At 38.8% G+C, this 20,524-nt stretch overlaps 1 protein-coding gene across 13 annotated transcripts in view; it reads left to right on the top strand.

Annotated features, from left to right (window-relative positions):
• Nucleotides 1-20,524, top strand: part of UNC13B (unc-13 homolog B) — a 215,324-nt gene that overhangs the window by 94,235 nt on the left and 100,565 nt on the right. For 7 of the 13 annotated variants that reach the window (XM_073881400.1, XM_073881405.1, XM_073881398.1 and 4 more), the window contains one exon: nt 16,263-16,298. The exons of the other annotated variants lie outside the window; for them this stretch is intronic. In XM_073881400.1, coding sequence (XP_073737501.1) covers nt 16,263-16,298 — 36 coding nt within the window. The remainder of the gene's footprint in view (nt 1-16,262; nt 16,299-20,524) is intronic. 13 annotated transcript variants of the gene reach the window in all.

The raw sequence follows: 20,524 nt of genomic DNA, 5'->3' as shown, positions 1-20,524 counted from the left end.
TGTTTTTGCAATGCTGTGTTGCTGTTGCATGGCAAACTCCTTCAGTACATTAGCATGGTATACTAAGACTTCTGATAGCTTTCTTAATGCCCTGCACTGAAATTGGGTGATAGGTGTTCAAGATAGTCCTGGGAGAACTGGGAAATTACTGAATTCCTTTGTCCCAGGTTTCTCTGGGACACTGTCACTTTGCATTTAATTACAAATATATCCACTCCCCCAAGCCATAATACTTATGCTATTCATTTAAATTCAAAGCCTGATAAGTGGGCTATTTAGTCCTTATGACAGCCGGTTTTAGCTCCATCCATTGTGGTGCTACCTCAGAAGTTATAGCTCCATAACGTTCCCATTTTTTTTGTCATAGTGTGGCTTTCAGTACATATGAATTTTAAGGGTTCTGTTCAATGTCCTCAGTGGTAAAATTTGGTCTCATTTCAAGTCACTTGTAATAAAAAGTTGGGCAATATATTGTTTTCCTTGTTATGAATCTTGGGGGCCACTTTGCATGGTATCATGAAGAAAGCAGCCCAGAGTCTTTTTATCAGGTCTTCCCACCAGTTATCTTCTTTTGTGCCACTTGTTTCTAGGAAGTGGGTGAACTGGGGTTAAAACCTTGGTCTATTTGACTCTTAAGGTCCATGTTCTTTTCCCTACCATCCCATGATGACAAAAATCTCATGGGATATAATTTGTTCAGAAAAATATGCTTTTCTTATGCCTTCTGCCTTTTGTGTTATTTTAATCTTTTTTTTTTTAAAGATTTATTTATTTGAGAGAGCGAGAATGAGAGAGAGAGAGTACATGAGAGTGGGGAGGGTCAGAGGGAGAAGTAGGCTTCCTGCTCAGCAAGGAGCCTGATGTGGGACTCGATCCCAGGACTCCAGGATTATGACCTGAGCCGAAGGCAGTCGCTTAACCAACTGAGCCACCCAGGCGCCCCTTTTGTGTTATTTTAAAATTACTTCATTTATTAAATAGGAAATATACATATGGCACACAAACTTTAAAATATTAAAGAGAGTACAGTTAAAAAGGTCTCCCTTCCATTCCTATACCCAGCTACTTGGGTCTTCTCCCAGAAGTAGTCATCATTAGCAGTTTCTTTTGAATCGTTTGAGAGATTTTACACATTTCCAAATGTATGTTTGCATACATGAGAGATACTTTTTGATTATTTTTTCCATCCTTTGACTTGGTCTTAGAGTACCATGTGTTAAAATAAAACATTCACAGCTAACTGAGTTGAACACCCTTCATCAGTTGGGTTCTTTTGGGTTCTTACTATGTTTTAAAAATTTCTTGAAGCCGTAGGGAATAAATTGTTTATTTTTTGGGTTGCTTCCCATGGCAAAGATCTGTTTCCCTGAAATCCTGGCCTTGAATACAATAGGAATGTTTCCTCTGTCCTCATTCACCCTGCTAGAATGAGTTTCACACATTTGTTGCTGGGTTAAGAAATTCTGGCATATCATGTCCAGATAATGTGTTAGAATTCAAAATTTGTGAGGAAATTTTGTGGTTACTTTGCAGGGTGTTGCAAAGAATTGTCACCCCTCACCCCAACATACTAAGTCCCCTTTTTAGTCTAAACTTAAAAACCCAAAATATGTAACATCTTCACTGTAAAACTTTTTAAGTGATTGAGAAATGTGTAATATAAAAAGTTACAGTTCTCTGTAATACTCCCTCTCCAGTCCACTCCAAGATAACTACTTTTCATAGTTTGGAGTATACTTAATTTTTCTTTAAAAAAAAATAAGTTAAATTTTAATTATGCATGGGACACCTGGGTGGCTCAGTCAGTTAAGCGTCTGCCTTCAGCTCAGGTCATGATTCCGGAGTCGCAGGATGGAGCCCCGCGTCAGGCCCCTGCAGTGGGGAGTCTGCTTTTCCCTCTCCCTCTGCTTTTCCCCCCTGCTTGTGCTCTCTCCCTCTTGCTCACTGTCTCTCTCTCAAATAAATAAGTAAAATCTTAAAAAAAAAAAAAAGTTAAAAAAGTTTTAATTATGCAGTATCTGAATATGTGAGAGAATACTTGTAACATTTAAGTTTTGGAGAGGAATAATGGAAATAATAGCCCACCACCCATCATTATCTTCTAGTAGAGTTTAGTGTGATGTACTCTACATGTTTTCTTAGACTTTCTTTTCTTTCCTGGTTGGTAGGATTTTTTTTCTCCACTAGACTGGTGAGTTGCAGGAGCAAGAACTTAGTCTTCTGTTTCTTTTGGAATTTGCACAGCTGTGTCTCACTCTGTGATATGTTAGGTACTAGGGAGTGAAGCTTGGTTGTTGGCCTCTGAGAGACGTCAGCCCATGTGGATTTTTGGAGAAAAGCTTTTCTGGAGAAAAAAGAAAAAAGATTATTATTGAAAAAGTGTAATTTGCCGTATCTGTTGGATGGGAGGATTCTTTTCCTTTGGGTTGAAAATTTAGTTTCTTCAGAACGTATAGATTTCCTAAGACTCATAATCAGGTAACTGGTGATATTGGCAGTAACTAAAGCTTTGTCAACTGTATGGTAAGGTAATTTATAAGTATTAAAGTGTTCATGTTTATTCTTGGTAGAAATAAAGACTTTTTAGCAGATCCCAGACAGAAAGAGGATTGTCATACTTTTAACTTCTGTTATGGAACTTGGAAACTCCAGACAAGCATTACAGAGAAGAAACTCAAAGCTTCTGGGTACAAGTTTATCCATTACATGTTTTTGTTTCCTCCTCTCCAAAAGCTTCTGTATTTTCATGGAGTATTCTTGTTTTTAATGAGTTGATACATAGACAAGAGAATGTATTTGTGGAGTTCAAGGAAGAAGGGTGGGAGGATGGAAAAATAATCCAAAGATTTAGCTCATAACCTATTTATAGGTTAGAAGAGGACAAATACACAAATGCAGCAACTTGAGTATGTTATTTATGTGATGATCCTCAGGTGCAAAGCAGTACTCTGGAAATAGAGAGGGAAGTGCTCGGGTGGCAGAGGAATAAGCAAATAGTTAAGAATAGCATAAGTTTGTTCAAGAGGTGAGTTTAGAGATGATATTTAAGGAGCTAATTGAAATGTGTTGATTGAAAGGAAAGATTATTCATAGTAGGATACATGGAAAGTATGGGGAGAGGATTAAAAAGATGCCAAATTTTATGCCGACCATATTGGCTTGGAGAGAATAGAGCGATACCAAAGTTGTACTTGCTACTCTGCAGAAGGAAATGAGTCCCTCTTTTGTACATCATTTTCTTCAAAGAGTGAAGATATACAGGGCTGGCCCAATTTGGCAGATTGACTCCTTTGGGAGCCCTTTCTGAAAAAACCCAGAGAACATACAATGCAAAGAGTGAACTATAATGTAACCTATGGATTTTTCTTTTTCTTTTCTTTTCTTTCTTCAAATCTATTCATTCTAGTAATATACGGAATAGTTTCTGTTCCCTAAAATTTCCCTGTGCCCTGCCTGGCCTTACCTGTTCATCCTTCCTTCCTCCAAAACCTCTGACATAAATTGAGTTTTGAAAGATGAGTAGAAGTCATTCAAATAAAGGAGAAAAGAGTTTATGGTACCAGGACACTAAGCATTTTGAAAATTCTGGATGACTTGAGGGCAGGGGATAAGTGTGGGGCAGGGTCAGAGATGAGGCATAGAGTCTTCATATCATGCTGGGTTTGAAAGCCATAGCGAACTATTTATATTTTATCTTGAAGACAGTGAGGAGCTTTTGAAGACTTCAGGGGAATGAAATAATCAGATGGTGGTAATTGTAATGATATCCCCAGTTTGTTTGATGCATTAAAAAAATCTGTTGTAGAATGTAACGCAGATACACAACTTCATAAAACAAACGTTTAATGAATTCATATAAGATAGGAAAAAAATAACATTTGTCAGACACCCTAGAAAGCTCTCCACATGCCCCTTCCCAATCCCAATCTCCTTCTCCCTAAAAGTAACTACCAACCTTTATGACAATGACTTCCTTGCTTTGTGTTTTATCACTCAAGTGTGCGTCACTAAACATTAGAATTTATTTTTGCCTGTTTTATCTTTTTGATATAGTTTATAATTCTTTTTTAATCTGTCGGTTCCTCCTCCATCTCTTAATTTTTTCCTTGTAGTTTTTTATTGAGGCAATGAAGCCATTTAACTACATGTCTTTGTTTGACTCACAGTTTCCTATATTGTGAATTTTGCTCTATATATTCCCATTGCATATTTTACTTTTCTGTCCTTTATATTTTTTTTTGTGAATTGGTAGTTGCACCAGAAGATTAGTGAAATTCAAATTTGATATATCCCGTTTGAAATGTATAATTTAAAACTCCTCTCCTATTGGTAGATATTTGGATTTTTCCCAAATTTTTGCTACTAAAACAATGCTGTAGTTAGCAACTTTGTACAAATAGGTTTTTTGTAAAAGTGCAAATGAATCTCCCCTTCCCTATTATATATTCTTCTATGTATTTTTATGTACCTTTTCTTCATAGTACTTAATATGTTTGATTATTTGATTAATTTTTTTCTTCTCTAGGCCATAAATTTCATGAGTAAGGACAATCCTTATTTGTGTATTCCTAGTACCTTTGCTCAATAATATTAGTTGAATTAGTGCATTTCTATTAAGTGGAATTACTGAGTTAAGGAATACACATTTTAGGTTTTTTAAATTTTATTATTTATTTTAAGATTTTTAAATTTTTATTTGAGAGAGAGAGACAGTGAGAGAGGGAACACAAGTGGAGGGAGTGGGAAAGGGAGAAGCAGGCTTCCCCCTGAGCAGGGAGCCCGATGCGGGGCTGGATCTCAGGACCCTGCGATCATGACCTGAGCCGAAGGCAGATGCTTAACGACCGAGCCATCCAGGTGCCCTTAAGTTTTTTTAGATATTGTCAAATTATACTCCAGAAAGATTGTATCTATATTTGTACTGCTGATATTCATTTTCTCACATCCAGCCACACTGCCCCTTTTGCCCTCCCCCCCTTTCCCCCGTGTCTCTTGATCCTTTCCTTCTACAAACATTTTTTTAAAAGTTTATTTATTTTTAGTAATCTCTACACCCACTGTGGGGCTCAAACTCATGACCCCAAGATCAAGATTTGGGTGCTCTTCTGACTGAGCCAGCCAAGCGCCTTACATTTTTTGATACGTTTTTGGTTCTGTTCTAGGTGCTTGGGATATATTCAGAAGCAAAACACAACGAAGATCCTGGGTGGGAGGAAACAGTAAATATAATGAATAAGGAAATTCTATAGGAATTTTAGAGAGTGAACCAATAAAAGAGTAGATGGTGAAAGGCATTTGAGAATGCTAGAGTTGAAATTGGGTTGTAATTCTAAATAAGATAGTATTTAAGCCACAGTGAGGAGATGACTTTTGAGTAGAACTTGGAGGTGGGGGAATTAGTGATGTGGCTCTCTGGGGAAAGTGTGATGCACAGAGGAAACAGCCGGTTCAAAAACTAGTTGAGGGGCTCCTGGGTGGCTTAGTAGGTTAAGCATCCAACTCTTGATCTCAGCTCAGGTCTTGATCTCGTGGTTGTGAGTTCAAGCCCTGCATTGGGCTCCATGCTGGGTGTGGAATCTACTTTGGAAAAAAAAAAAAAAAGTCTAGTTGAATGACTGAAAAGGGGTAGGAAGAGGTCTGCTGGATATTGGTCTGTTTCTTCATCTGTGTGCTGGTTACATGAGTGTGTTTACAGTATTTATTGAATAATACACTTATGGGGCGCCTGGGTGCCTCAGTTGTTTAGTGTCTGCCTTTGGCTTGGGTCATGGTCCCAGGGTCCTGGAATTGAGCCCCACATCGGGCGCCCTGCTCGGCGGGAAGCCTGCTTCTCCCTCTCCCACTCCCCCTGCTTGGGTTCCCTCTCTCGCTATCTCTTTCTGTCAAATAAATAAATAAAATCTCAAAAAAAATAATACATTTATAATTTGTGTACTTCTCTGCATCTTATACTTCAGTAGAACCTCTATATTAAAAATAAGGAGTGGATGTTGAACATTTCAAAATTGCTCAGTAGTACCTACCCAGTTGTTGGTATTTTCCTTTGACTTATTAATGTGTTGAATTCATTAATCAGTTTCTATTAATCATCTTTGTTTTCCTGTAATATACCCTATTTGATTATGGTAAATTATTCTTTTACTATAATGTTAGGTTAAATTTGCTTGTATTTTAATACATATGTTCACAAAGAAGTTTGGTCAATAGTTGTTTTTTTTCCCTTAGGTTTGAAGTACTTTTCTTAATAGATTTTTTAAAAACTATTTTCAATGGAAAGAAAAGATCTGTGGTACTTATCTAATCTGTCTTGAAAGCGAGAAGGGAATAATTTCTAATGGTTGACTTTATTGTCCTTTGTGAGCTACCTGGTAATTACTACAGTTTAGTAATTGATAGCTGAGTCCTGTCATTGTCTAGACAGATGGCTGCTCACTTGAAGTCAAAAATCCTGTCATTTCATTGTCTTGGAAAAATTGACCAACACTGGACTATTAATTGGTGATGTAACAGTTGCCTGGGGGTGTTTTGTTTGATAATTATAGACCTTATTTTTTAATGTGACTATTTCTGATTTCTTAAATTTTCCACTAGAAACAAAATGAAATAGGTAGAATAAGAAGCCTGTGAGTAGCATCGCTTCTCGGCCTTTTGGCTAAGATCAAGTGAAGAAGCCTGTAAGTATGTTGCTGTAGTCTAGTCAACAGGGATAAGTGAAGAAGTTTTGCCTTCTATGAAAGAGGATTCATTTTTATTTGGGTCCTGGACCTGCTAGAATTTTTTCACTTTCCTGTATGTTCACATTGAACTGGTCTTTGAGCTTAACAGGATAGTGCATCTGGCTGCCTCTTATTCCATCAGTGTAGGAGCACTATGCTTTTGACTGAGAGACTGGCTTTTTTCGTATAGGAAATTCTACAGCTGTATTTTTCAAATTGTAATTTAAAATCATTGGCATGGGAGTCCCCAGCTTCTTACTGAAAAGGCAGATTCCAACAAGTACAGATTCTTAAGCCATTTCAGGGGTTTTGAATTAGAATCTCTGGGAGTAAGGTCTAGATATCTGCATTTTATAACACGAGTCTCAATTTTTTTAAAGAAAGTGTTGTTTTTATTTTTATTTTTATTTATTTTTTTAGAGAGAGAGTATGTGCATGGGGAGGAGCAGAGGGAGAGGGAGGGAGAATCCCAAGCAGGCTCCCTACCCAGCATGGATCCTGAGATCCATGACCTGGGCCAACATCAGGAGTCAAACACTCAACTGACTGAGCCACCCAGGCACCCCGTTTTGTTTTGTTTTGTTTTAAAGATTTTATTTTCAAGGTGGGGCTTGAACTTACAACCCCAAGATCAAGAGTCACATGCTCCACAGACTGAGCCAGCCAAGCATACTGTCAAATAATATTTATTAAAATTTAAAGACCCTGCTTTGGTTAAGAGGAACCTGCTTTTTTTTTTTTTTGGTAAAGATTTTATTTATTTATTTGAAGGAGAGAAAGAAAGAGAGTTCGAGCACTCATGCACACACACGAGTCTTTGGAGGGTCAGAGGGAGAAGCCGACTCTGCTGAGCGGGGAGCCTTGATGTGGGCTCAATCCTGGGACTCCCAGATCATGACCTGAGCCAAGGGTAGACACTTAACTGACTGAGCCACCCAGGTGCCCAAGAGGAACCTGCTTTTATTCAGTTGTTATCTCCTTCAGTATAGGATTTCTGTGCCAACCATTAAGAGGAATATAAAGGGACTATAAAACTTTAATCTTACACCAAGGAACTTACAACGTAGACTAGGGATGGATGGATTGGACAAAGGCAAGCAATAAGATAAGTTCTAAAGCAGGTTTTTAAAAAAATTCTTATTTTTTTAATTTTAATTTTTTTTAACTTCTGATTTTTATTTTAAAGAAGGTTTTTTGTTTTTGTTTTAAATCAACTTTATTGAGGGGTGCCTGGGTGGCTGAGTTGGTTAAGCATCTGCCTTCAACTCAGGTTTTGATCCGGGAGTCCCAGGATTGAGCCCACATCAGGCCCCCCGCTCAGCAGAGTCCCCACGTCGCAGGGAGTCTGCTTCTCCCTCTCTCTCTGCCCCTCCCCCTACTCATGCATGCACTCTCTCATTCACTGTCTCTCAAATAAATAAAATCTTAAAACAATTTAAAAATCAACTTTATTGGGCACCTGGGTGGCTCAGTTGTTTAAGCGACTGCCTTCGGCTCAGGTCATGATCCTGGAGTACCGGGATCGAGTCCCGCATCGGGCTTCCTGCTCAGCAGGGAGTCTACTTCTCCCTCTGACCCTCCCCCCCTCATGCTCTATCTCATTCTCATTTTCAAATAAATAAAAGCTTTAAAAAAAATCAACTTTACTGACATATATATGTATGTATAGATAGATAGATACATATATATATACACATACATACATACCCCCAAAATCCACCCATTTGAATGTCCAGTTTGGTTAGTTTTGATAGATGTATATACCAGTCAAACTACTACCACCATCACGTTGCAGAACATTTCTTTTACCTCTAAATGTTTTCTTATGCCCTTTGTAGTTCATTCTTCTTCCCACTCCTGGCTTGAGACAACTACTGATAAGTTTTCTGTCACTGTGGATTAAATTTGTTTTCCTACAGTTTTATATAAATGGCACCATATACTATATACTCTTTTGTATCTAGCTTCCTTAAAGGATTTTGAAAATCATCCATTTTGTTGAGTTTATCAGTAAATCATTTCTTTTTATTACTGAGTAATATTCTATTATGGACATAACCCATTTTGTTTATCAACTCACCTGTTGATAGGCACTTGGGTTGTTTCTAGTTATTATGAATAATATGAACATTGGCATGATTATATGTTTTCATTTCTCTTCGTTAAATACCTGGAAGTGCAATGGCCTGGATCATATGGGTAGATGTGTGTTTAACTTTTTGAGAAATGGGCAGATGGTTTTTGTTTTGATAAGAGACGTTGTACTAGAGTCATTGAACATTGTTTAAGGAAAAATGTTTAAAAGGAACTTAAGAATGGGTACCAATCAAATAAGGGAGAATAGGTAACATTTACTGAGTAATTATCATTTGTCTAGCACATGGAGTTAAGTGGTACGTACATGATTTTCAATATTTGTGCAAATTTGAGAGGTAAGTGGTATTACTCTTCATTTTTTTTTTTAAGATTTTATTTATTTATTTGACAGAGAGAGACACAGCTAGAGAGGGAACACAAGCGGGAGAGTGGGAGAGGGAGAAGCAGGCCTCCTGTGGAGCAGGGAGCCCGATGTGGGGCTCGACCCCAGGACCCTGGGATCAGGACCTGAGCCGAAGGCAGATGCCCAACGACCGAGCCACCTGCGCACCCCTACTCTTCATTTATTATAGATGACAAATGCAAGGGCAGAGAAGTTAACCTGCTTAAGGTCACACAGTTACTAAGTGATGGCTTTGAACCTAGGTTTATCTGGTTCTAAAGCTCAAAAACATTTCCATTACACCAACAAGCAGTGGAAATGAAGGACATTCCAGCTTCAGAAGTTGAGGGACAAATAGGGGAAATCAGGTTCATCCCTCGATCTCCCAAGTGTGGCAAGCACAGGAACTGTGAGAATATCTGTTTGCCAATAACAACTTTGTTTTGGGTGAGTGGTTTACAGTGTGATTTGATATTTATTTGGTATCAGATTATAGAGGACTTGAAAGCCAGAAAGATAAATATACTCTTCTATACATAGTGAGAAGGTTATAAATTATTAAAAGGGCAATGATGTGATTAGAAGCTGGATTTAGGAAAATTAGTTGCCATCTGCTGAGTAGATTGAATGGGACAAGGAGACAGGGATTAGAAGGTCATAAGTTCAGCCAAAATCTGTAGTAATTCAGGCAGGAGGTAATGAGTTCCTTGATAAGAACTATGAAACCTAGGAGGAAGGGTCAGTAGGAAGGCGACTTGAGTGGAATTAACTATTAAGCTTGTTGACAGATTGGACATGGGAGATAAAGTAGAGAGGAATTTTGGAATGGTCTTGTGGTTTCTGGTTTTGAAGTGTTGGGAGTTCAGTAGTTTTGGGCTTAAGGTACACTTAGTAAAGCTAATCTGCACGGAACTCATTAACATTGTAAATACAATGTCATTGCCAGTGGAGGCTGTAGTTTTTCTAGACTGCCTGACTCTTAGCATCAGGTGCCACTGAGCTACAGGGTAATTGGTTATTCACTTGTTAAGTATGTGAACTGAAGAGGTTTGAGGCTCTGGAGAGGTGGGAAACATTAGCACGCTCATTATAATTGTCAGTTTGACACACATTTGATATGTGTGAATGCCCAATTTGAGAATGTTGCTGGTTCTGTTAGAAGCTCTTAGTGTACTCAGTTTTTTCTGTAACACATTTGGCCATTGTCTGTTCCTTGCTTGCTTCTTTTTGGCATCTGTGATAAGCAGTGTCTACCTCCTTGCTCACATTCAGTGTTTTACTGTATGAACTGTGGAATCTCTTGATATCTCCTTATTCCATTGTATGTGCTTCCATTTTCTTAACAGTCTATACTCCAGCTTTCATTCATTAAAATTTCTGTTGAAGTTTTTAGTAACCTTTTTATTTCTAAATCCAGTAGGCCTTTTTGTTTTATTTTGTGTGACTTCCCTATAGCACTTAACACTTGTTAACCACTGCTTCCTTGAAACCTTGGTTTTTTTTTCTGATTCAGAGACCACACCACCATGGTTTTCTCCTCTTTGGTTTCTTCACAACCTCCTTCATGGACTCTTCCTTTTTTTTTTAAGTCAGATTTATTAAGGTATAACTTACATACAGTAAAATTCTCCCTTTTAGTGTATAGTCCTATGAGTTTTGACAAACATAGTTTTGTAACCACAACCATAGTTAAGATAAAGAGCAGTTCCATCAACCCTAAAAGTTTTCTAGACCCCTTTGTAGTCAACCTCTCTCACTCCTGGCCCATGAAAATCCTAAATTGTTTTCTGCCCCTATGGTATTACCTTTTCCAGAAAGTCATATAAGTGGAATTGTATTGTATGTAGCTTTTTGAGTCTGGCTTGTTTCACTAATCATATTGCATTTGAGATTCATCTGTGTGTGTCAGTTCATTCCTTTTTATTCCTGAATAGCACTCTACTATACGGATATACCATGGTTTGTTTATTCAGCAGATGGGCATTTATGTTTACAGTTATTAGTGAATATGAATTAAGCAACTGTGAACATTCATGTATAGGATTTTAATGTGAACATGTTTTTGTTTTTCTTGGGTAAATACATATGAGGGATTGCTGGGTTTTATGGTTTTATATATAACTTAGTAAGAAATAACCAGTTTATTTTCCAAAGTGGCCTATCACTTTGCATTCTTGTAAAAAGGAGAGAGAGAGAGTGGGGGGCAGAGGGGCAGAGGTAGAAGGAGAGAGAGAGAATCCCAAGCCGACTCCCTACTGAGGGTGGAGGCTTGATGCAGGGCTCGATCTCAGAACCCTGAGAACATGACCTGAGCTGAAATCAAGAGTTGGCCACTTAACCGACTGAGCCACCCAGGCACCCCTGCCTCATTGTTTTTTCTTACTTACATTGTAATTTTTATCCATTAATTTACAAATATTTGTTGAGTTGCTATTTTGTGCCAAGCACTGTTTAAGCACTAAGGTTACAGTAAGGAACAAAGCAGAAAAATCTCTATCGTCATGGCAGCTTGTATTCTGAAAACTTACAACTCTACTTATCTTTCCCCAGCTCCACAACCATATATACAGCTGTCTTCTCAGACATTTTCATTTGAAATACCTCGTAGATACCTCAAAGCCAGTAATCTAACACTGAATTCATCATTGCCTTCCATCTGCCCCTCTCGTATTTCTCTTCTTAATGAATGATGTCATATCCATCCAGTAGCTCAAGCTAAAAACCTAGGCAATATTATTTAGGCTTTATCCTCTTCACCTCTCGCATTTAATTACTTATTAAACCCTACTAATTTTATCTCATGAATGTATCTCTCCACTCCCTCTGGCACTTTCCTAGTTTAGGTCATCGTTAGGTGAGTGCAGTAGCTTCCTTGGCCTCCCTGACACCAGTCTCCAGTCCATCTACCCTACAAACTTTTGGCCACACTGTACCACCATTCTCTTTCTAAAATGACAAATCTGATTCTTCTCTTCCATGCTTAATACCGTATGATTTTACTCATATGTGGAATTTAAGAAACAAAACAAGCGAACGATGTAAAAATAAACAGATAAACTAAAAAACACACTTTAAAAAAATTTGATTTGAGAGCGAGCGAGAGAGCACAAGTGGGGGAGAGGGGCAGAGGGAGAAGCAGACTCCCTGCTGAGGAGGGAGCCCGATGCAGGGCTCGATCCCAGGATCCTGGGATCATGACCTGAGCTGAAGGCAGACTCTTATTCATTTATTTATTTTTAAGATTTTATTTATTTATTTGACAGAGAGAGACACAGCAAGAGAGGGAACACAAGCAGGGGGAGAAGCAGGCTTCCCGCCGAGCAGAGAGCCCGATGTGGGACTTGATCCCAGGACCCTGGAACCATGACCTGAGCCAAAGGCAGATGCTTAATTGACTGAGCCATCCAGGCGCTCCTAAGAACACTTTTTTTTTTTTTAAGATTTTATTTATTTATTAGAGAGAAAGCACAAGCAGCGGGAGTGGCAGGCAGAGGGAGAAGCAAGGCTCCTTGCTGAGCAAGGAGCCCGATGCGGGACTCCATCCCAGGACCCCGGAATCATGACGTGAGCCGAAGGCAGACGCTTAACCAACTAGCCACCCACGCGTCCCTAAAAAATAGACTCTTAACTATAGAGAACAAACAGATGGTTACCAGAGGGGAGGTGGGTAGGGGGATGAGTGAAATAGGTGAAGGGGATTAAGAGTACATTTACCGTGGGGTGTCTGGGTGGTTCAGTTGGTTAAGTGACTGCTGTGAGCTCAGGTCATGATCCCGAGGTCCTGGGATCGAGTCCCACATCGGGCTCCCTGCTCAGCAGGGAGCCTGCTTCTCCCTCTCCCTCTGCCTGCCTGCCTACTTGTGATCTCTCTTTCTCTCTGTTAAATAAATAAATAAAATCTTAAAAAAAAAAAGTATACTTACTATGATGAGCACGGACTAATGTATAGGATTATTGAATCACTATATTCTACACCGGAAACCAATATAACACTGTGTTAACTATACTGGAATTAAAAAAGAAAAAGCTGTGATGGCTCTGTATTAACCTCCAGATAATTCCAAATTCCTAACATTACTAAATTTCTAAACATTGCTTGGCACCTCCTTTGATTAGTTTCTTTCATAACCCTGAAGTGTCCTATACAGATATGCTAGAACTATTTTCAAGTTCAGTGAATGTGCTTTTGTGTGTATAATTTACATTTCCTGGAACATCCCTCAACCCCTTAATTGGTACTTATGCCTAGCAAAACCTAACTATCCTCAGTAATTGTCCTACTGGCTAGTGAGATGTTTTAGTGTGTTTTTGGAGTGGGGAAGGAAACTTGCTTAATTAAACTGGTGTGGTTTCTTTTATAATGGTACCACATTGAAGTGACAATAGGGAACTGATTGGTTAGAGAACATAACTGTTATTTTCATGGCTTAGGGTTGGACCTAGTAGATGGCATCAAATCATTAATTTGATTTAATCATATGGTAGATATTTATTGAGCACCGACTATGTATAAGAAACTGCTCTGCAGTGTTGCAGTGCATTCAAGGATGAAGCATCGTCCTGCAATGAGAGGCTTCTTTGGGTCCAGAGTTTTAGTGAGAAACAGCATTGTTACTTGCTTGGAGCGATCTAGGTTGATAGGCTGAAGGTTGTTCTGAAGTTCTATGTGGTTATTTTTCTTTTTTTTTTTTTTTCTTTTTTTAAGAAGCAAGGTAATTACCCTCTCACAGTTGTTATGGCAACTATGGTGTAGCCTGGGAGAATTTTCTTTTAAACTCCTTCTCTCCCTATGGTTAGAAAGTTAGGTAAATTATTAAAATTTTAAAAAATGGCATAGTAAGCCAACATATCCTTCCTGAGGGATGAAGAGAAGAGATGGAGTTATAGGAAGAAGATAAATATAGGAAGAAAACTGATTCTTAGTGTATAGTTACATTAAACAGAGTGTGACTGGTTAGTAGTCCCATATCTCCAGGATTGGGAGTTAGCTCAGGTAATGAAATGAGCTTCTGTTGGCATCATTCAGTGCTTCCAGAATTTTGAATCTTAACTGCAAATTTTCAAGGGAACTGCACCCTTAGAACACTGAGGACTTTCTAACCCAAACATAGACAATCCCTCAACAGATACTAGGGCTATCAGTGTATGGGTCTTCCTGCTACCTATTTATTAGGAACCTATAAGGGCAAGCAAAAACTTGGCAACATGATGAAACAACAAGAAATGCCACTTGCTTGCCCTGTTCCAGAGGCCTGTACCAGGTACTTTACATGCATTTTCTCTTACAGTCCTTCAGTAACCAGTGAGACTCATAATATTCTTATATTAATGTTGAAGAAATATCTAAAATAACTTTTTTAAGACCATATAGCTAGTAGTGGCAAAGCTAGAAGAACTTAGTTTTGGCTTGGGTACTCACATTCTTAATTATGAAGCTAAATTACTCCTTGTTTCTTGAGATAAAGACCTATTTTTAGTGATTGCGTGTGTGTGTGTGTGTGTGTGTGTGTGTGTGTGAGTGACATTAGTTGCCTCAAATTCAGTTTTGGATATGGAATAGGATTTAAATGTAATTAACATTGAATATTTTATTTTGAAAAATGAGTAGAAAATGTTCAGTTTTCTCTCATCATTCAAAGCTTCTGTATTTTAATGGATTTTATTAAATTTTGTAGGCAGTTGAAAAAATTCTGAGCAGAAGGCTATAGTGTTTTATTACATTAGAAGATTAGATTTTTTATTTAATTTTTTTAAATGAACATATAATGTATTATTTGTTTCAGGGGTGCAGGTCTGTGATTCATCAGTCTTACACAATTTATAGCACTCACCAGAGCATATACCCCGTGTCCATTTATGCTCAGCCACCCCATCCTTCCTACCCGCCTCCACTCCAGCAACCCTCAGTTTGTTTCCTGAGATTAAGAGTCTCTTATGGTTTGTCTCCCTCTGTGGTTTTTTCTTATTTTTCCCTCCCTTCCCCTATGATCATCTGCCTTGTTTCTCAAATTCCACATATCAGTAAGATCATATGATATTTGTCTTTCTCTGGTTGACTTATTTTGCTTATCAAAATACCTTCTAGTTCCATCCACGTCATTGCAAATGGCAAGATTTCATTTTTTGATGGCTGCATAATATTCCATTGTATATATATACACCACATCTTCTTTATCCATTCATCTGTTGATGCACATCTAGGCTCTTTCCATACTTTGGCTATTGTGGACATTGCTGCTATAAACATTGGGGTGCTCGTGCCCCTTCGGATCACTACATTTGTATCTTTGGGGTAAATACCCAGTAGCGCAATTCCTGGGTCGTAGGGTAGCTCTATTTTCAACTTTTTGGGGAACCTCCATATTGTTTTCCAGAGTGGCTGCACCAGCTTGCATTCCCACCAACAGTGTAGGAGGGTTCCCCTTTCTCTGCAGGAAGATTACATATTAATGCCATTGTTTGGCCTTTTAATTTTCAGTAGGGAGCATCAAAATTAGACATCATCGCTCCCAGACAACGGAATCACTCTCTTTTCCACTGCATCAGGTCTGATAGGCTCAGGTTTGGAGAACAAACAGACAGGAAGGATTTCTTAGAGACAGGTCGAATTTTTGTCATTTTGAATGAGGAAGGGTATATTGGCCCCTAGATGATGATGTTCTGAGACCTAGGCCAGAAGGAGTTTTAAAAGTATAGAAGCAGGGGCACCTGGCTGGCTCAGTCAGGGGAGTGTTTGACTCTTGATCTCAGGGTCATGAGTTTGGGGCCCACATTTGGTGTAGAGATTACTTAAGTAAATAAAACTTTTTAAAAAAAGAGTGTAGAAGTAGTTTTTTGTTATTCTCTATATGGTGAATTAAAGCAAGGGTATTTTGTAGATTTGTCTCATGCTTGATAGAAGCAGAAGGCTCTCTACATGTTATGTAAAATTAATGGAATACAAGTAAGGGCAGGTTCAAGCAAGGTAAGGTTTGTAATCATTGGTGGGATGGGGAAACGATCTTTGAATTATTCCTAAAATTGTCTGTGTCATTCTTCTTTTTTGCTACCATTTGCGGTTTTCTTAGGTCACTGGACCTATTTGGGCTGGGGAGAGCAGCAGAGTACGTAAGAAATTGAATTCCTTATAATTCTTTTGATTTTACCCTTTAACACACTCTGTCTGAACTATGAAGCTAGATATTCATGTGTACAAGTGTATATAATTCCACTCCCTTCTCCTCCCGTACTTAAATCTCAAAGACCATTACTTGCAGTGGAATGTTATATCCTTTCATGGATTTTTTTTTTTGAAGACTGTGTGTGTGTGTGTGAGAGAGAGAGAGAGAGAGAGAGAGAGAGAGAGATTTCAAACCAAAGTCCCAGTTATAATCTTGGCAGTATCTCTAGATTTTTCCTTCCCAGAGATAGGTAATATCATCAGCACCTAGTGTAGGAAACCCTCTCCCTTGGTGTCTTGGCTAAGGAATACAGTGACTAGAAGAAGGTTCCTTCTGGAAGTTTATTTTTGTAAACAAGGCACTGAGGACATGGTTTTACTTTCCTTGAAGCAGGCCAGGTAGGCTGGAGGCCATCTGCATTCTAGAGCTTTGAGAGTGGGCAGTCAGTTCTTTCCAGCGAGATACACAGCCTTAGGCTGATGTTACTGGCTCTGTTACCCATCTTACAGGGGGATTGTTTGAGTCCTAGTGCTTAGGTATCCAGCAGGTGCTAAGAGGGGCCAAATTTTGTTCTGTCACTGGAATTTCTTATGAATATGTACTTTCTGTGATTTGAATCCTTAGTGTTTCCACTAGGAAACTGCTCAAAGGCAGCCTAAGAGAGTTGAGATAACTTAAGGTTTTTCCAAGAAAAAAGTAAGCCATGAAAAAAATGGTTTGAATTCTCTTTCCTTTTTTCTCAGGGTGATAAAGTTCTACCTGTATTCTAGATTTAAAGACAAGGATTCAATCCAGGACTACCACATACCAGAAAGCTTCATTGTTCAGTATTTCATTCAGTATTGTTTGAGCGCCTTCTCTGTACCTGGGGCCCTTACTTACTTACTTACTTACTTACTTACTTACTTACTTTACTTACTTTACTTACTTTACTTACTTACTTACTTACTTACTTACTTACTTACTTACTTTACTTACTTTACTTACTTTACTTACTTACTTACTTACTTACTTACTTACCTATCTATCTATCTATCTATCTATCTATTTATTTATTTGAGAGAGAGAATGAGAGATAGAAAGCACGAGAGGGAAGAGGGTCAGAGGGAGAAGCAGACTCCCTGCTGAGCAGGAAGCCCAATGTGGGACTCGATTGTGGGACCCCAGGATCATGATCTGAGCCAAAGGCAGTCGCTTAACCAACTGAGCCACCCAGGCGCCCTGGGGCCCATTTTTGCCCCAGATTAGATTACTCGCCCCAGGTTTATTTTCTATCATTCCCTTCCATGTCCTTTTATGCACCTACCAAATGAGCTACAAAGTGTTTTTCAAAAATACATATAGCCTTTTCACTGTTGGGCTTTTACTCATGCCATTGTTTTTATCCAGATTCTAGAAGGTATTTCCCCTCCGAACTTCACCTGTTGAAAACCTACCAGTCTTTCAAAGTTGTCTCCTCCATAAAGGTTTCTCTGCTCACCCTAACAGGAAGTGACCTTACCTTCAACTCATATAGCATTTGATTTGTACTGTTCTCATGATAGTTACTTTCTTGTATTTGTGTCTGTATTTTCTCTCTATTAGACTGATTGTATACTCTGTTTAGGCTTGTACTTAAAGGCACTTAGTAAATACTTGAATGAGTTAATTTTCCCAGCCTTTTAGTTTTCCAAGGGCTTTTCAATTTTTGCCCTCAGCCTAGCTCACAAGTCCTCCTTAGGCTGAGTAACCCAAACCTGCACTCAGGTTCTTTTTCTCAGTGAAGCGAGGAGTTTCCTGTTTTAGCTGCAGTCGTGTTGTGAAGTAGAGTAGAGCCAGTAAGGGACTGTCACTGCCACACTGAAAGCACAGTTCTTTTGTTCAAGCCTTTTTCTTAATTTCCCTTGTTAGTTTCTAATCAGCCTTGGTGGTGCCAGGAAGTTTTCTTTTTAGGGAGATCAGGGATAGTATCGGGGGAGAAAATCTGGTCTTTGCCCTCATCTACCTTTTTTCTGTTTCTCTTCTTTGTCTCCCCTCACTTCTTTGTATTTCTTTTTTCCTATCCCCTCCTACTTTTCATATTCTACTCCTAGCCTCCTCTTTCCATAAAAACTCTGTTTCTTAATATTTGCCCTTTATTTCTTTAGTATAGAAACGTTGTCAGCTTTTAGGAAAGTTTTGGAGTATTCTTCCCCTTAGCCTAGCAAAATAAAAAATCAGAGCGTTATTTAGGAGTAATAGGTCAGATGCAGTGAAAAACTAAGGGTCTGTCCAACATAGTTTCTGGCTCTGGATCGTGGGCTCCTAACTCTGGCTGAGCTACTCTCTCCTGGCCCCATAATCAGTGGGATTGTCTATTGCTCTTCCCTTTTTGGCTCTCTGGGGTATACTTCTGCTGGAGTTTAAGTAGACTTTTGGCTTTGTCTCCTTTGTTGCCTCTGCCCTCTCATCTGTATGCATGAAAAATCCATCTGACTTCTTCACACTGGTTTTTGTCCCTTGATCCTTTCTTTCTAGTGTTGAGAACAACACATGCATCAAGATCTGAAACCAGTGCCTCTGAAGTCTTTTTTTTTTTTTTCCTAATATGTGATCAGAATTCTTTCTGAGCAGAATTCTTTGAATCCCCTATTGTTTGACTAAGTACCCTTCCAGGCCACTTGAAGGTTAGCCTATTCCTTCCTTCCTTCCTTTTAATACTCTTAATATATATATATTTTTAAGATTTTATTTATTTCAGAGAGAGAGAGCATGCGCAGTGGGGAGGGACAAAGGAAGAAGCAGACTCCCTGCTGAGCAGGGAGCCCAATGCGAGGGGGTTTATTTGGGATCATGAGCCCAAGGCAGACTCTTAACCGACTGAGCCACCCAGGCACCCCTAGCCTCTTTCTCATACTGATTTTTTTCTCCTGAGGTTCTGATCACTGTCCTTGTCTTATGTTCACACTTAAACTCAAAAGGGAAAAGCTCATGAGATCTTCTACCCATACTCCTAGCTATACCCACAGTGTTGTCTGGAATCTGGTGTTCAAATATTCTTCGTTGCTTGTAAAACCCACATGTTTGTGCCCCTTGTCTCTTTTAGTGGAATTATTATCTACTAGGTAGTTTGATGTACAAGCCAAGGTGTCATTTCCCTTTTACCTTCCATTTGTCCCCACGTTTTATCATTTGTTTGGGTTTTTCTTTTTCCAGTTCATCAGTTCTTTTCCATTTCTACTGAATGGATGCAGGTTGTTATCTCCTGCTTGAGTGATTGTGAAAGCCTAATCTTATGGTCTTCAGAAGGTTCTCACTGCCTACATAACTACCAAGATTTTTTAAAAAATTACTAATATAAGGAGTTCATCATCTGCTAAAAGTATCTCCATTTTGGGATAATGAACGTTCCTTTTCCTCACTGAGCCAAATAGGAAATTGGCAAGACAGGACATCTGGGACCTTGTTAATTATACACATACGGGGTTGGTGTCAGAAATGGCATCTCTATAAAATAAACCACAAAGCACTATTAGGTTGAGCTCCCTTTCCAAGTACAGTGTTAAATATTTTTAATTTTGTTTGGAGCAGGATTTGTAACTATGGTCATTTTAGTTAACATCAAGAATAAAACTAGCCAGTCAGGTGCTGGCCTGAAAAGCAGAAATAATTCTATGGTATTATAGTCACTGTTGTTAGATAAACTTGGCTGCATTGTCAGCAAGATCCCATTGGTAGTGCTTATGTTTTCCTCTTCCCCTTCAGCCCAGACTTTGGATGGAAATTCTGAGCCCCAGGGTAGAGGTACTTGATAGGAATTGTTAGAAAAACCTGTTGCTGCAGCAAGACAGTAGGATTGCTACTGTTCTCGGGGGCCTGGCTGGCTCAGTCAGTGGAGCATGTGACTCTTGATCTTGGGGTCATGAGTTCCAGCCCCACAATGGGTATACAGCTTACTTAAAAACAAAAAACAAATAAAATTTGGCATAATACTTAAAAAAAAAAAAGACTGCTACTGTTCTTAGTTGTATCTAGAACTTTTGGTTCTTCAGAGCCTTGGCTTTACGCCTCCTGATTATTTGACCACCTTCTGATGTTGGACCTGCTTATTGGGTTCAGCCATGTATTTTTAAAGTCTAACAACAGCAAGCCAACTCTAAATGAAAATTTCTCTTCTACCCATTTTGATAACAATAGAGGAATAGAATCTA

Source organism: Callorhinus ursinus, unplaced genomic scaffold (genome assembly GCF_003265705.2).
Source record: "Callorhinus ursinus isolate GAN/ISIS: 27379988/994484 unplaced genomic scaffold, GSC_fseal_2.0 scaffold42, whole genome shotgun sequence".
NCBI lineage: Eukaryota > Metazoa > Chordata > Mammalia > Carnivora > Otariidae > Callorhinus > Callorhinus ursinus.
This window is presented reverse-complemented; position numbering and strand designations above follow the sequence as displayed.